The 15,263-nt window shown below is 40.4% G+C and overlaps 1 protein-coding gene across 1 annotated transcript in view; it reads right to left on the minus strand.

Annotated features, from left to right (window-relative positions):
* Positions 1-319: 319 nt before the first annotated feature.
* Galntl6 (polypeptide N-acetylgalactosaminyltransferase like 6) overlaps positions 320-15,263 on the minus strand; it is a 1,053,895-nt gene continuing 1,038,951 nt past the window's right edge. Inside the window, exon 13 of the mRNA XM_021169756.2 lies at positions 320-1,502. Coding sequence (XP_021025415.2) covers positions 1,335-1,502 — 168 coding nt within the window. The 3' untranslated portion in view covers positions 320-1,334. The remainder of the gene's footprint in view (positions 1,503-15,263) is intronic.

Below are 15,263 nucleotides of genomic sequence, written 5' to 3' on the forward strand. Positions count from 1 at the left end.
ATGACATCAGAGATGCTTTATTAATGGCTGTTCCTTTTCTAGGCTTCTGAATAAAACAACAATACCTTTATTTTCAATAATGGGGAGGGGGGCTTCAAAACTAATAATTAAATAACACCATGATGCTGGGCGCGGTGGCACATGCCTTTAATCCCAGCACCTGGGAGGCAGAGGCAGGCGAATTTCTGAGTTCGAGGCCAGCCTGGTCTCCAGAGTGAGCTCCAGGACAGCCAGGGCTACACAGAGAAACCCTGTCTTGAAAAAAACTAAAAAAAAAAAAAAAAAAAAAAAAGAAACCTAAATAACACCAGTTTAAAATTCCCAGATTAAACAGAATTAAAGTGAATGAGGCCATTTCCACATCACTTGGAGTGAAGATTTATTTACGATAGACTAAACAAATTACATGGAACCCTCTCCACTGTCTTCTTTAATAAAAATTATGACTGGACAAACATCAGATTTTTATTTAAAAATAATAGAAAAGTAAAAATAGATTTCCTAAGGAAAATTTCCCCTAACTTGTGTGTGTGTGTGTGTGTGTGTGTGTGTGTGTGTATGTGTGTTTGTGATATTCTGTTGCTTCTGGGAAATCTTTCTTTGGAGTAACTGGGTAGCATAGTTTTTGTTTGTTTGTTTTTGTTTTTAACTGGATTCATCTAAGGTCACTGAATTAGAACTTCAGCTAATTGGTGGACCATGAGCTCTTATGAACCATGACGGATAGCATGGCCTTTGGATGAGAGCATGTAATGTCAGTCTTCAATGCCATGTCCCCTTGTTTAAAGAGAAGACCAAAGAAAAGAGAAAAATGGTATGAGCACTCTAAAATCATCTGCAGCACTTTAAAGGGTTAAACCTGCTTAACCCACTCTTAGTCAGAGAATTGCACCAAAGAGTACAGCTCACCCCTTAAGCGTGGCTAGTTCTAGACCTGTGGTAGCCTCAGGTTGCCAGAGCAGTCATGCGCTCTGTTTCCACCCCCCTCCCACCCGATTAATAGGATCCATTCATAGCTACTCACTACTGCAGGATTTGACCTGAGAAATGCTAGGATTGATTAACTCAGCAGTCGAGGTGAAAGTCCCTAAATAATCTTTACCCTTGGCCAGCAAGGGAACTGCTAGTCTCGGTTCTCAGAAGCAGCTGGTGAGGTTCTCAGCCAAGTTCTTCAGATGTAGGAACGTCTCCTGGACAGCCTATGTCAACATGGCCTTTACACATCTTTCAACCAGGCTTCCTGGGATCTAGGAAATGTTTTTCCTGACTCCTTTGACCCAGACGCCTGCAACAACACAGTTCAGAACCTGTAGGTAATGTCTCTTCTTGCCTTTCTAGGAGATGGCATAGTGGCTATTTTTTTCTAAAACAGTCATGTTGATATGTTCAAAAATCCATTGCTGAGTCTCAGATAGAGGGTCACATCTGGCCATGAAAATCTTCTTCTCTGAGGGGTTGCAATCCATACAGCTGTTGCTCACAGGATGGAATAATGTTCTGTCCTGGACGGATTAGAAAGAAAGGGAGTATAAAATGCTACAGCCCAAAGTGCCTACATTTAAAACATGTTTATATTTGAATATATATCCAGAGTCTAATTAAGACAACTCTCAAGTCAAAGAAGATCAGAGTTCAAAGGGTCCATCACTCCCCAGACAATTTAATCTGAGACAAAGATTTATTGATTCCTTTTTGAAAAAGGAGCGATTTGCTCATTTCTTGTTTTGTAGTGAGCATTTTGCTGCATGTTCAGCTACTGACAAGTATAAAAGGCTTCTTCTAGCCATTGGGATAAAATATAACATTTATACACACACACACACACACACACACACACACACACACACACACACGTGCACGCACACTGTAATTGAGAGCAAAGCAAATAATAAACAGACACATTGAAAAGAAGCAAAATGTTCCTTATCTTGCCCTCGTCTATTGCAAAAGACAAAAGAAACCCTTGTTGAAATGCCAGGCACTGGCTGTTGTCTTGGGAAGACAAATGAAGGGGTGGGGACAAATGCCACATGGGGAATAGCTGAGAGTCAAACGTCAAATTCGCTAGTGCTCAAGGGTCAGTGTCTTCAGTCCAATATCAATGGATGTTGGGGGAGTTGAGATAACATTGCTCTGATGACTCTATGTAAAACAGAGGAAGTATCGTGCACTTAAAAGCCCGTGATAAACAAATAAACAAGCAAGCAAACAAATAAGTAAGTAAATCACCCAACTACTTGAGACAGTTCACAGCTCAGTGGATAAAAGGTGCTCACTTCCAGGGCACAAAGTTTAAGTCCCGAGCAAGCTCTTTATCTGAACAGCCTCCTTTTTTATTGTGCGTCTAGGAAGGGATAAAGCTGGAAGGGAAGGACCCCACCTTAATATCAAACACTCACTCCAATGGTGTTGCTGGTTCTTCTTAAAAAGTGCCCATGGTCTGGGGAAAGGTCAGCACGCCACCATTTCAACTTTAGTATCCAATGATATTTTAGTATTCAGCTTAGGAAGTGTTTTGGGGGTTCCGCTTGTTCCAGTTGCTTTCCTTCAAGGGAGGGACAGCAAATATACTGCACTCTCAGGGTTAAGAGTTTCTCAGCCACCCTTTGTAAACATCTATGGATTCCTGGGTTTTAAGACCCAGTCAAATCAATATTTAATGTCCGTGAAGGGTCCGGATGTTTGCACGAGGGGAGAGGAGGAATAAGGAAAGAGAAAGGTGACACGTGGCAATTTGATCCGTGTTTCTATCTTTAGTGTAAACAAAGGCCTGTAACTAACACAAAGGTTAATTATTCTACTCTTTTAAAGTCAAAGTTTGCTGTGGATTTTACTTTCTGAATCTCAGAAAATTTTCTGGGAAACTCTCCTCTTTTGTGGCAGAGATAGCACATTCTAGGAAGATGGTTCTGGGGGCTCCCAGCATCCCCCCCCCCCCGAACAATCACTGTGACCCCTTGGGCAGTGTTTTTCTTCCTTATCCCCACATTCCGTCTGGCATTTCTCACCACCGTACACCTTCAGTGTCCAGCAGCTAACCTTACATGGATGCAATATATTTTATTAGGTTTTCAAACAGCCTTAGTGTTTTTTCATTGATTTAGTGTGCACCGTGTATATGGGTGCATACCACGGTGTATGTATGAAGGCCAGAGAACAGAGTGCAGGATTCAATTTTCTCATTCCCCCATGTGGATCCAATGGATGAAACTCAGGTTGCCAGGTTTAATGACAAGCACCTTTACCCACTGAGCCTTCTCATGGGCCCATCAAAGACCACTCTTAAACTATAATGTCCAGGACAATTTCTATATGACCAGCTAAATTCTAACTGCTCTATTCCATGCAGGTGTATGTCCTTCCCATCTTTATTGCCTGCATTTCTTCCTACTACCTTTATCAACAGCTCAGACATAAATGCAGACACGCCCAGTTTCCCTTTAAAAAACAGGCATTTCCTTGAAACCTAAAGTCAGTAAAGAAAATGAATATTCTCTCATTTCTTATCCCCTCCAGCCCATGTGTGCCCACATGGACACAAAAACCAAACTAGATTTCCCAAGTACTCTATTTTTCTGGACATTCATTTCTGAGCCATCAGTTGATGGTAGTTTCCCAAACCCTCATGGAAACACATGTTCTGACCAATACAGGTGTACTCATGAGTATAACCAGGTAAGCTATTCAAATGTAGTGAGGTCGGAACAATCCAGAATATGTTTCTAGCACTCATACTTTGTGTCCTTGTAGGAGCTGGAAACTGGAATGATTTGTATCTATCTACACCAGGGAAGCTGATGTAAAAGGAGAGGGTGGAATAGAGGCACCCCAAAGTCTTTCCCTGTCATAACTGAATGAGCACGTTGTTCCAAAGTTCACCCGTGACAGAGACAAATGGCAGGGTGTCAAACTGTAAGCCCTCCCTAATAGCCTCTCGATCAACTGACTGTTGTCTGGCTACAGACTGAACTCAGGTCACCCTTGTCTTTGGAGTGCCCGGCAAGGCCACAGAGATGAAGCTTCTGGAAGTTTCTGTAGCCTTCAACAGAATATACCTTTGTCACTTTCAACCTTAGGGGTGACGTAATTGCTATCTATAGGCTTCTACTGGGTCAGGCTTTTGGATTACTGGATGTCTTTATCGATGTGTTTGCTAGCTGAGATTAAGTCAGTGGAGTGAGTAGTTGTCCTCGGAATATGGTTTTTCTACCGTGGCAACCTTCCTCTCTTCTGCCCCTCACCCCAACGGTCATGGCTGTTAACAGAACAGTTTTTTCTCTCATGGAATAATAGGCTTGGGAAGATTTGGAAAGTGTGGTGTTCCATGACAATCTTCTGTAAGTGATGATTGATGCTCTGTCTTTGCTCTTGGTCCAGTGCTGACAAAAGGCATGGCATAGAGCCTTGGCTGGTCAATGTCACCTTTACATTACCTTGTCTATGACATCGTTGAGCAGGGGATGTCTAATGTTTCCTGAACTGCCCTTCAAAATCAATCAGTGTATGCAGATGAGCATGGGTGAGGCTTTTTCTGTAGTTCACTGAGAGATACACTATTTCAAGGCTGGCCACAGACTTGAGTGACATCTGTGTGACACCTTGTGTGTTCCTACATCGGTACTATACTTAACTACCTTCCATATTTACATAGAGTCTGAGAGTTAAAAGAATGAGCAAGCTGTACAAAACATTCCAGCCCGGGCCTGGGGTCACAAAATGCCCTCATACCAAAGATATAAAGGGAATAAAATAGACATGAGCAGCATATATCATAGGAAGAAGGTTCCTACAACAAAACAGGACACACCTGGAGGGGCAGCACACAGTCCTTGGAAAAGACCTGAGATTTGTGGCTGTACAGGGAGAGGGGTGAATTCCAGCCAGTCACTTGTTCACTGTCTTTGGAGGAGGTACTAAGTTCTAATTTCACTTACTCAGAAATGTAGATAATGTCCCCAAGTCCGTGATAGGAAGAAGAAATGTAGAATTGCTGGCTCAGTGTCTCACATACAAGGAACTGTGTAATAGCTTCCCCTAATTTATTTTTAGTCAGAAAGCATCCTCAGCTCTAAAAAATCAGAATGTACTAGCCATCTGGTTTGAGACTTTTCTGAAATCCTGGCGAAATAAAGCTTTATAAAGTGTCCTGTGACTCAATCCGTTACCCACACTGTACAACAGTACCTCCCACTTAAGCAAAAGGATTTAGGAGACAAAGGTAACCAAGGACTATCAAATCAGGTTCTGCGGGAAACTACATCAACGTTTTGGTTGATCCACAGCTTGAGAAATTATTATCCATTCAGGTTTGGGGCTTTCCAGAAAAGAGAATAATCAGGTAGGTGGGCCTTTTGAATATATTATTCAGACAGGCTGAATGAGTTCAACAGATATTTATAAAGTACCCTTTATATATTGGTTATTGTCAGAGAAGAGGCATTTATAGGAAGATAACCCAAGTTGTATCCTCTAACCCAACAAATAGAAGAGATCAATAGGTACATAACAAGGGTCTGAAGTAGAAAAATATCAGTGAAATTTAATGTAAATGAGGAAGAATACTAAATAACACATCCATACATTTGATTTATTTAAAAAATTTAATGTGCATATTCTGTTTGCCAGAGAGACTCTACTATCTATCCTTTTTATTATCTATCTATCTATCTATCTATCTATCTATCTATCTATCTATCTATCTATCTATCATCTATCTATCTATCTACCATCTATCTATTAATCATCTGTCTATATCACAGCTTCTTTCCATCTTTTGACAGGCACTTAGGCTGATTCTGTTTCTTGGCTGCTATGGAAAGGGCCACAGTAAACGTGGTGGAATGTTGACTTAATCCCCTTTGTGTATATAACCGGATCAATACAGCTAGATAATGTAGTAATTACATTTTTAGGGCTTTTTAAAAAAAAGATTTATTTATTGTATATAAGTGATTGCACTGTCACTCACTTCAGACATTGTATGCTAGTGAGTGCATGTCACTTCAAACATGCCAGAAGAGGGCATTGGATCTCATTACAGATGGTTGTGAGCCACCATGTGGGTGCTGAGAATTGAACTCAGGACCTCTGGAAGAGCAGTCAATGCTCTTAACTGCTGAGCCATGTCTCCAGCTCCACATTTCTAGGTTTATGAGGAACCTGTCTCTGCATTTCCACAGTGGGTAGGCTAATTTGCATCCTTACCATCAGTATTGAGTTGCTGTCCTTGTCCTCACAAGTTTTTGTTTTCTGGATGATAGTCATATTAACTTAGATGAGAGAGAATCTCAGTGATTTGCATTTCTCTGGTGGCTGAGGATCATCATTTATGAACATTACTTTGTAAAATTATTGGGATTTGTACTTTGAGACGAGTCTGTTGAATTAATTCGCCTGTTTATTGATTTGATTATTATTTGCTTTCTTGGTGTTTTACTTCTTTGAGTTCTTGATACTTTGTAGATACTAATCTTTTATACATGAATAACTAGCAAATTTCCTCTCATTTCTTTCTCACTTTGTAGAATGTCTCTTTACTTTGACAATTGTTTTCTTTACTGTGCAGAAGCTTTCTAATTTGATGCAATCCGTCTGTCAGCTTTTGCTGTTATGTCCTGGGTTATTGGAGTCTTATTCAGAAAGCCATTGCCTATGTCTACACCATCAAGTGTTTTCTCTATACCTTTCTCTAACCATTTAAAAGTTTCAGGTCTTATGTTATGGTCTTAAATTCTGCATGGAGGGGCATAGACAATAAACAATGAAGATAATAAATAAATAAACATAAACACGGGGAAATCAGGAGGACCTGAGTTGACCATGATGGGACCAGAAAGAAAGAGAATTAGCTATGTAAGTGTTCAAGTGAAGCAATTTGCAGCGGAAGTAAAGGGCCAGATAAGAGAGTTACTAAGCACACTTCCGTGGGCAGATAGTCTAAGGAAACCAGAATGACAGAGCTGATTGAAGAGGTGATGGAGTGCTAGCTAGATCAAGTTATGGTGACTAGAAAGTCATTGGTATCACCAGAACACAGGGGACATTGTATGGGCTTTAGATGGCTACATCTGAGAGGCAGGCAATGGCCATATCCTTGTAGACACTGGTGCAATTTTAAGACTTGACTCTCCAGGTAGGCACTGGGAAGTAGTCGCTGGAGGATTTGAACTTGGGATTCTGAGGAGGAAGGCACTGGGTTACTTCAGGAGAAAACAGATGAAGGCTAAAGCAAGAATCCAAATTTGAGCTGATACAGAAGCAAGCTGGGGGTAACCAGGCTCACGATCTGAAGGTTATCTCAGATATTTGAGAAGCACATAGCATTATCATTAATGGGCTGTGGGGGCTGTGGGAGAGTGAGGAGGTGAGAGATTGAAGTAAAAGCAGCACTAAACTGGGAAGTAAAAGATGAAGCAAATTGGAATGATCTGGTTTCTGTTTTAGACGTATTAAAGCTGGAGGTGTCTATAGGATATCCACATGCCTATATCCAATAAGCAGTTGGTTAAACAAGATAGCATGGTAGCATATATATACACATATATATGTATATGTATGTATGTATATATATACATATATATTTGATAAATTTATATGTGATTGAAAACTTGAATGTCAGATGAACATATGTTGAAAGTGGATACCTTTGCAAGAGGGAACTCCTTCATAATCAATGTCTTCAGTATCTGATATGGAGAGAAAGAAGGCATTATGGTATGAATTTTTAATTCAGGTTTGTCCCTGGTAATGATTTTTTTTGGTGTTCATTTAGTTGGTCAGATAATCATTTCTTTGAATCTGTAAAGTGAGTTCTATAGGAAGGAGAAAGGAGGAAGGGATAAGATACACAACCGTAAGTTCTGTTTTGCCACCTTGCAAGATTGTAGAGATAAACAAGGTTGATGATACATGACCTTACCTCGAGCTCTTGAAGGGACAGAAATCAGTTCTTAGTTTTACTGTTGGCTTCTGAGGAAATACAAATAACTTCTAAACAGTTATAAAAGAGACAAGCACATATTGTCTATTTTTTGGATTTTTTTCCCTTAGTAGGTCAGATTTCTCACAGATGTTGGACTCATGCGTTATTGATTCATTTGACCTCCCAGAAATGAAGCCTTTGAATGTTCTTTGTGTATGTGTTGAGAAGTGTTGGCCATAGCTGACTCTTGACTTGTTCTCTCTCGCATACTGTATCCACTAGGCTATACATAGGGATGTGCAAGGCATAGCCTCAGTTCCTCCAGCCAGAAAAATTCTAATGTGTTGGGTCCTACTCTCCAATGCTAACCCAATGAGTTCTTACTTAACTAAATTCATAGTCTGACTCATAATTGCCCTTGACAGATATACCATTGCATGGATATCTGGCCTCATAGTTCATCGTGTTCCTTAGTGGTTATACATTTCAGGTGGCTTTTCTTTGTTCTTTGTAGAAAACTAAGATTCTACCTATCTCAAGGTCTTGGGATAAATTGATTCATTAACGTGTATATAGTATATTATATATAATCTCTTTATGTTCCACTTTTATCATTATCTGACTTCTACCTAATTCTTTTGGTTTTCTTTCACAAACCATTCGGAGAAGCCTTTCCTACACCTCTAGCCTATGTAGTGCTCAGTGCTTTATGTCATATTATGCAGTATCTTCATTTGGGTTTTAATTGCTGGGATGAAACACCATGACCAAAGCAACAGGGGCAGAAAGGGTTTGTTCAGCTTATGCTTCCACATCATTGTTTATCACTGAAGGAAGTCAGGACAGGAATTCAAGCAGGGCAGGAACCTGGAGTCAGGTGTTGATGCAGAAGCCATGGAGGAGTGCTCCTTACTGCTTTGGTCCCCATGACTAGTTCAGACTGCCTTCTTATAGAACTCTGGACCATTAGCCCAGGGATGGCACCACCCACAATAGGCTAGTCCCTCCCCCCATTATTATAATTAAGAATATGCACTACAGGCTATCTTAGAGAGGAATTTTTTCAATTGAAGCTCCCTTCTCCCTGTAACTCTAGCTTGTGTTAAGTTGACATAAAACTAGACAAAGCACGCCTTGAACCCTATGTATGTATGCATGTATATATATATGTATGTATATATGTGTGTGTGCATGTATTTTATTATATGTATTACCTCTGAACTCAAAGCTCCACATGTGGGGAAAATAGTGTTCCAGACCTCATTGCTTCTGTCTATCTCTCTTATGTCCTCTCAATCAGTCTGTCAAGAGTCTCCTGAACATGACACCTCTGTTTCCTCCTACCTATGAGTCATACAGTGCTAATTGCTCTGTGCAGATCCCTCAACTACTCCTTGAAAAACCAGAATGTGGAAAACAGGAAGCTACATTCAATTATGCATTCAGCAAATATGAGTTAAGCCATATTGTGTGCCACAATGTCTTTTTGGTGCACATAAAGAAAAGATAGACACATCAGTCCTTTTGTGAAATTCAACTTCTAATATTTTACCTGTGAATAGCTGAAACAGCACAGACATGTTTGGTATAGAAGTACAATGACTTAGACAATGTATTTCTCTCTATACTGTAGCTTGCTGAACACATGGATGATAATCACTCACATTAACCTAAGTCTTTTGTGCCACACTCTAAGTGCAACAAAATTTTATTTAATTATTGCAGGTGGTAACTATTGAAGGTGGATATTGTTATTTTCATTTTATAACAAGAAAATAGAGGTACGTAGGAAACTTTCCAAGACTCCAGAGCCAAGGTGCACAGTGGAACTCATAACTCAGATGGTAGCCCTCAACCCCAGGACTCAGAGCTCATCTCCTTAATGTCTTAAGTGACAATGCATCTCTCTTTTTGGCTGACGCAACTAGCAGTCTGCCTCCATCTCCATGTCTGTTCAGACCGCAAGAGGTGTCCTCATTAACAATATAATGAGTCTTTTAGGGCTCCTTAGCACCCAGATCTGTTTCCATTTGCCTATCTAGATCCTGACAAGGACACGGCTCAGCCTTACATAAGACGATAGTCTTTGTTAATAATGCAGTGTGGCAGTTAAACCCATTAGGGAAAATATTAAGCAATGGGATTGTTGTTACGTTGAAATGGAGCGTTAGAACACTATGCCAGCCAACTGGCTTCAGATAGGTGAGACACATAGGCAAAAACCACAAGAGAATGATGGAGCTATTTGAAAGGTCCTCCTTCCTGCTCTGAGAACAACCCTTAGCCTGTTCTCAAAGGTCCTTTCAGGTGAGCAGGATTTACCTTCAGCTTTGAGTAAAAAAGCTTATGTAGAGTGCTTCTAAAACCGATTTCACCGTGAGAGCACCAGTCAAGTAAATATATGCTTTCCCAGTGGCTAATCCTCTTTCTACCAGATGGACTGCTGCAAAATAGTCACACCTCTCTACATTGGTATTGCCTGCTGGCACAGGGTATACTGGTGGATGTAGCATTCTTATGACAATGTGGATTGACTGCTTAATAAAAGTATGGCCCTCTTGGCAGTTAGCCTTGCCCTGTTTGTTAAGATAGTTCAGTTGTCAGTTGGAACCAAAGAGTTCATTGGAATCCAATCACTCTATTACACATAAGTGGCTGCCACAGGCATTGTGCATCTGGTTTTTGACAGATGTTCTGAAAGTCTTTGTCTTTTGTAGGTGAAGCTGGACAGTGGTCTAGGTGATATTATTAATATTATGCAATTTATATCTTCTTAAGGAAATCCCTTAAAATAATGCTCATTGGTCACTCAGTGACACATGATTTATGATAGAAGGCTCAGTTAGTGAATTTGTGCCTTGGGCTCAATTAACTCAGATGAGGGCATTGCATGTGTGTTGATTCAACTGGGAGTGGGAAAAAATAAATTAATTCAATTTCTATCAAGTTGGGTCCAAGAATCAAAATCCACATTGGGGTAAAATTTGAATTTCAAAATTCTTATTTCTACTTTTGGGGTATGTTAATAATGAACTTGAGGCCTATACATTGTAAGAAAATGCTCTATTATTAAGCTACACTCCCAGCCCATGAGAACCAATTCAATAGAACTAAGTGGCTAGCTATACAAATACAAATGATGAATTATACAGGTAGAAGATGAGATAGATGTAAGGTAGCAAAGAGAAAAAGCTTATTATTATATTTTAAATGCTAAGAGTTAATTAAAAAGCCAAGTGTATGAATTAAGTGAGAAAAATCAACTCAGGCTAAGTTAACATTAGTTATAGCAAAAGATGATAGATGCTTAAACAAAGGGTGCCAGGCACTCATTCTGTTTTCTATGACTAAAGCAGACGTGTAGTTTTATGCTCTTTTCTGGGCTGTATGCTATTATCCAGGACTCTCCAGAGCAGTGGTTCTCAACCTTCCTAATGCTGTAACTCTTTCATACAGTTTCTCATCTTGTGGTGACCCCCAACTATAAAATTGTTTTCATTGCTATTTCATTAGTGTAATTTTGCCTCTGTTATGAATCACAATGAAAGCAAACATTTTCCGATGATCTTAGGTGACCCCCGTGAAAGGGTTGTCAACCCCCAATGGGGTCGTGCCCCACAGCGTGATGCTGCTCTAGATGGGATGTCCAGGAAGAATCCGGAAACTCAGTCATTGCATCAGAAGACTAACAACCAGGCAAACGTTATCAAATATTTTAATTTGACTTGAGCAAAATGGATTGAGCTTAATCACTACAGTATTAGAAGCCAGAGAAGAGCTGTACAACAACAGGAATGGTTAGAAGTAAAAGGGTTGATCTGGAAGACTGTTGAGTGATGACCATACATAATTCAGAACCAGAGTAAAACTGCGGTCCTTGTCTGTTAACTTAATTGGGCAAACTGTATTTATTTTGGGTTCTAAGTTACTATCTAACCAGAATCCTTTAAAACAACATCCTCATGGCCTCCCATCTGACACACTGGACCATATAGACCAGCATGATCTTATGATGTAGAGACCTAGTCTATATGTTAAAAGAAACAGTCAAACATTGGTACATGCCAAGAATCTCACCCACCACTCACTTTAAACTAATGGACTGATTGTGTAGATATAAGTTTAACTTGGTAGATACTTTCTTATCTATACTTCATACATAATGACTTAAAAATCTTTTAAAAATGGAAATTAAGGTTTAAGAGCATCATAGAAAGCAACTAAAAATTTACTGTTTGGTCATTTAGGGGAGGGTATTTGTGATAAAGAAATATGTTGGGAGGAGGCTGGAGAGATGGCTCAGAAGATAAGAGCAGTGGTTGCTCTTCCAGAGGTCCTGAGTTCAAGTCCCAGCAACCACATGGTGCCTCACAACCAATTGTAATAGGATCCAATGCCCTCTTCTTGCATTCAGGGCATTGCTAGAGCACTCATACATAAGATCAAAAAATATATATCAACTAACCCGACCACCCAAAGCTCCCAGGGAGTAAGCCACCAACCAAAGAGGGACCCATGAAACTTCTCTACTGGAGATTAGGGAAGACATAAGGCACGTGAACGAAAGGAGCTGGGCATGGTGGCTCAGAACTGATGGTTGAGTACTTGGATATGGAGATAGGAGGACTGAGAGATGTGGGCCATCCATGGATACACAGAGAATTTGAGGCTATCCTGGGCTACATGAAATATTGTCTCCAAAAAAAAAAAAATCAAAGGGGGATGAAGGAAAGGGTGCATATGTAGCAGGGGATGGCTTTGTCTAGCACCAATGGGAAGGGAGGCCCTTGGTCCTGTTGAGGTTTGATGATCCAGCATAGGGAGACACTAGTGGGTAGACGGGTGGGGGAGCACATTTATAGAGGCAGGGAGAGTAGGGATGGGATGGGGGTTTGCAGAGGGGAAACCACAAAGAGGACAACATTTGAAATGTAAGTAAATAACCAATAAAAAAAGAGCCAAGACAACTTGTCTCCAGATATATATTTGTATTGGGTTTATCCAGGACAGCAGAGCTTCATGATGGAGAAGGTCCTAAATCCACAACCAAGCCCTTGGATCTTTATGTCACTCAGTGACTATTTATTTAGAAACTTCTCTATTGGAGATTAGGGAAGACATAAGGCACGTGAACAAAAGGAGCTGGGCATGGTGGCTCAGAACTGATGGCTGAGTACTTGGAGATGGAGATAGGAGGACTGAGATATGTGGGCCATCCATGGATACACAGAGAATTTGAGGCTATCCTGGGCTACATGAAATATTGTCTCAAAAAAAATCAAAAGGGGGTGAAGGAATGGGTGATAAAAGGTTTCTGACCTTGGGCAATTACCCTGGGCTTGATGAGTGGCTGAGCACACTCCATCAGTGTTTAAGTGACAGAGAAGGGATGCTGGATCCACACCAAAGCACAGTTACCAGCAGAGCAGGAAGTGGCACAGGTTAAAGAGAGGGAGGAAGACTGAGCTGGAAAATCGGATCCTCATCTAACTCCCTATTAGAACCCCTTGGGAGATTTCAAAACTCTCCAGACCTCACTGTCTAGAGAGCCTAGTGAGCTGACAGCGTACTGACCTAATGAATGTGTTTTGTGTTAGGATAGCTTGTTTTTTGTTTTTTGGTTTTTTTTTATAATGTTTACTTCTATTTACCCCTGCTTCCAGATTTTCTTGGCTAGCTTGGATGGTTTCAGTTCAGTTTTAGAATCTCTCAGTTTTTACATATGAATCTGCTAAGGTTTGATTGGTTTATATTAAATATATATTTCAATTTGAAATTTACCTTCACAGTATTAAGTTATAATCTCTATTATACCATCCACACTGCGCTGTAGCTTGTAACCAGAGTTTCGGTCACAAATGCTAGGCAAGAACTTTACCACTGATGACACAGGCTCAGCCCTGTGCTGGCCTTGCACGTCTGCCCCACCCCCAGACTGGAACATACAAGTTATCCTAAGCGTTTCATGGCAACTATATTGAACTGATTCTTAATTTCAATTTCTAGTTTTTGTTTCTCAAGTATAGACTATTATGCTCATCAGGTTGAAACCATGCTAAATGTCCTAATTTAATTTTAATTGTTTAGTTGCTCAGTCTTTTGGATTTTCAAATGCATCATCTGTGAATAGTCCATTTATCCTCTTCCTTTCTAATCTTGATGCCTTTAAATTTCTTTAGTCTATCTAATTACACTAAATACGATATCCTGTACAAGTATGAATCGAGGTGATTACAGTCCACATCTTTTTTTATATCTAGCCTCTCAGGGAAAGTTTCTCTCTTCTCCCCTTCCTCCCTCCTCCCCTCCCTCCTCCTCCTGCTTCTACTCTCACACATCCCCTAACCTCTTTCAGTCTTCCTCTTTAGTCCTGGCTGGCTAACCTGGAACTTTCGATATAGACCTGGCTGACCTTAAACTTATGGGAATCCTAGCAGTGTGGCCCATGTTTCTAATCCCAGCACTTGGGAGACAGAAGTAGGCAGATCTCTGTGACTCTGAGGCCAGCCTGGTCTACAGAGTGAGTTCTAGGACAGCCAAGGCTACACAGAAAATTCCTGTCTTGAAAAACTGAAACCAAAATAGCAAACAACAACAATTAAAAGTAACCAAACACAAAGCAACAACAACAAAAACCCAAACCAACCAACCAACCAAAAAGACCCTCAAACGTATGACAATACGGCTGCTTCTGCCTCCTGCTAGGATCATAGTGTGTGTGGTCCATTAGACCAGCTGACAGAAGGAAAGTTTAGGTAGTGACGAGAGAGATAGTGTTTGTTTTCTATTTGGCTATTTGGTGATATAGTGGAGTCTGTAGTATTACATACACTCCCCCCCACACACACATGCATGTGCACGTGTACTCATATTTATACATTTTCGGGGTTTTTTTTTGCATCCACCTCTCAAATAAATGGCTTGTGCTCAAATTCATAATTTAAGTTATGTATGCTGTAGGCCATCCAATAAAATGTTTACATAGAAGGAGCAGGATATGGGAGCTAGCTTTAAATTTGGCAAGGATAACAGTAGGTAATGTTACAGAGTAGCAGAGGTTGCTTCAGTGATGTATGGTGTCAGGTTACACTTTGGGATGTTATTAATAGAAAGAGGGCATTTGCCAACCTCACAGATGGAGATTTGGTCCTACAGTCAGAAATCTGGCTACAAGTGTACATGGTGTATCACTTAGTAATTATACCTGTTTTAGTTATAAGGAATTGAGAATGATGGTGAAATAACCTTAAGCTGTTCTTTCTTGTTTTGAAACAGGCTCTCATTTTGGAACCCTTGCTTACAGTGTGTAGGTTGGGACACACTACTCAGGCCAGGCTGGCCT

The sequence above is a fragment of the Mus caroli genome, chromosome 8 (genome assembly GCF_900094665.2).
Source record: "Mus caroli chromosome 8, CAROLI_EIJ_v1.1, whole genome shotgun sequence".
Lineage (NCBI taxonomy): Eukaryota > Metazoa > Chordata > Mammalia > Rodentia > Muridae > Mus > Mus caroli.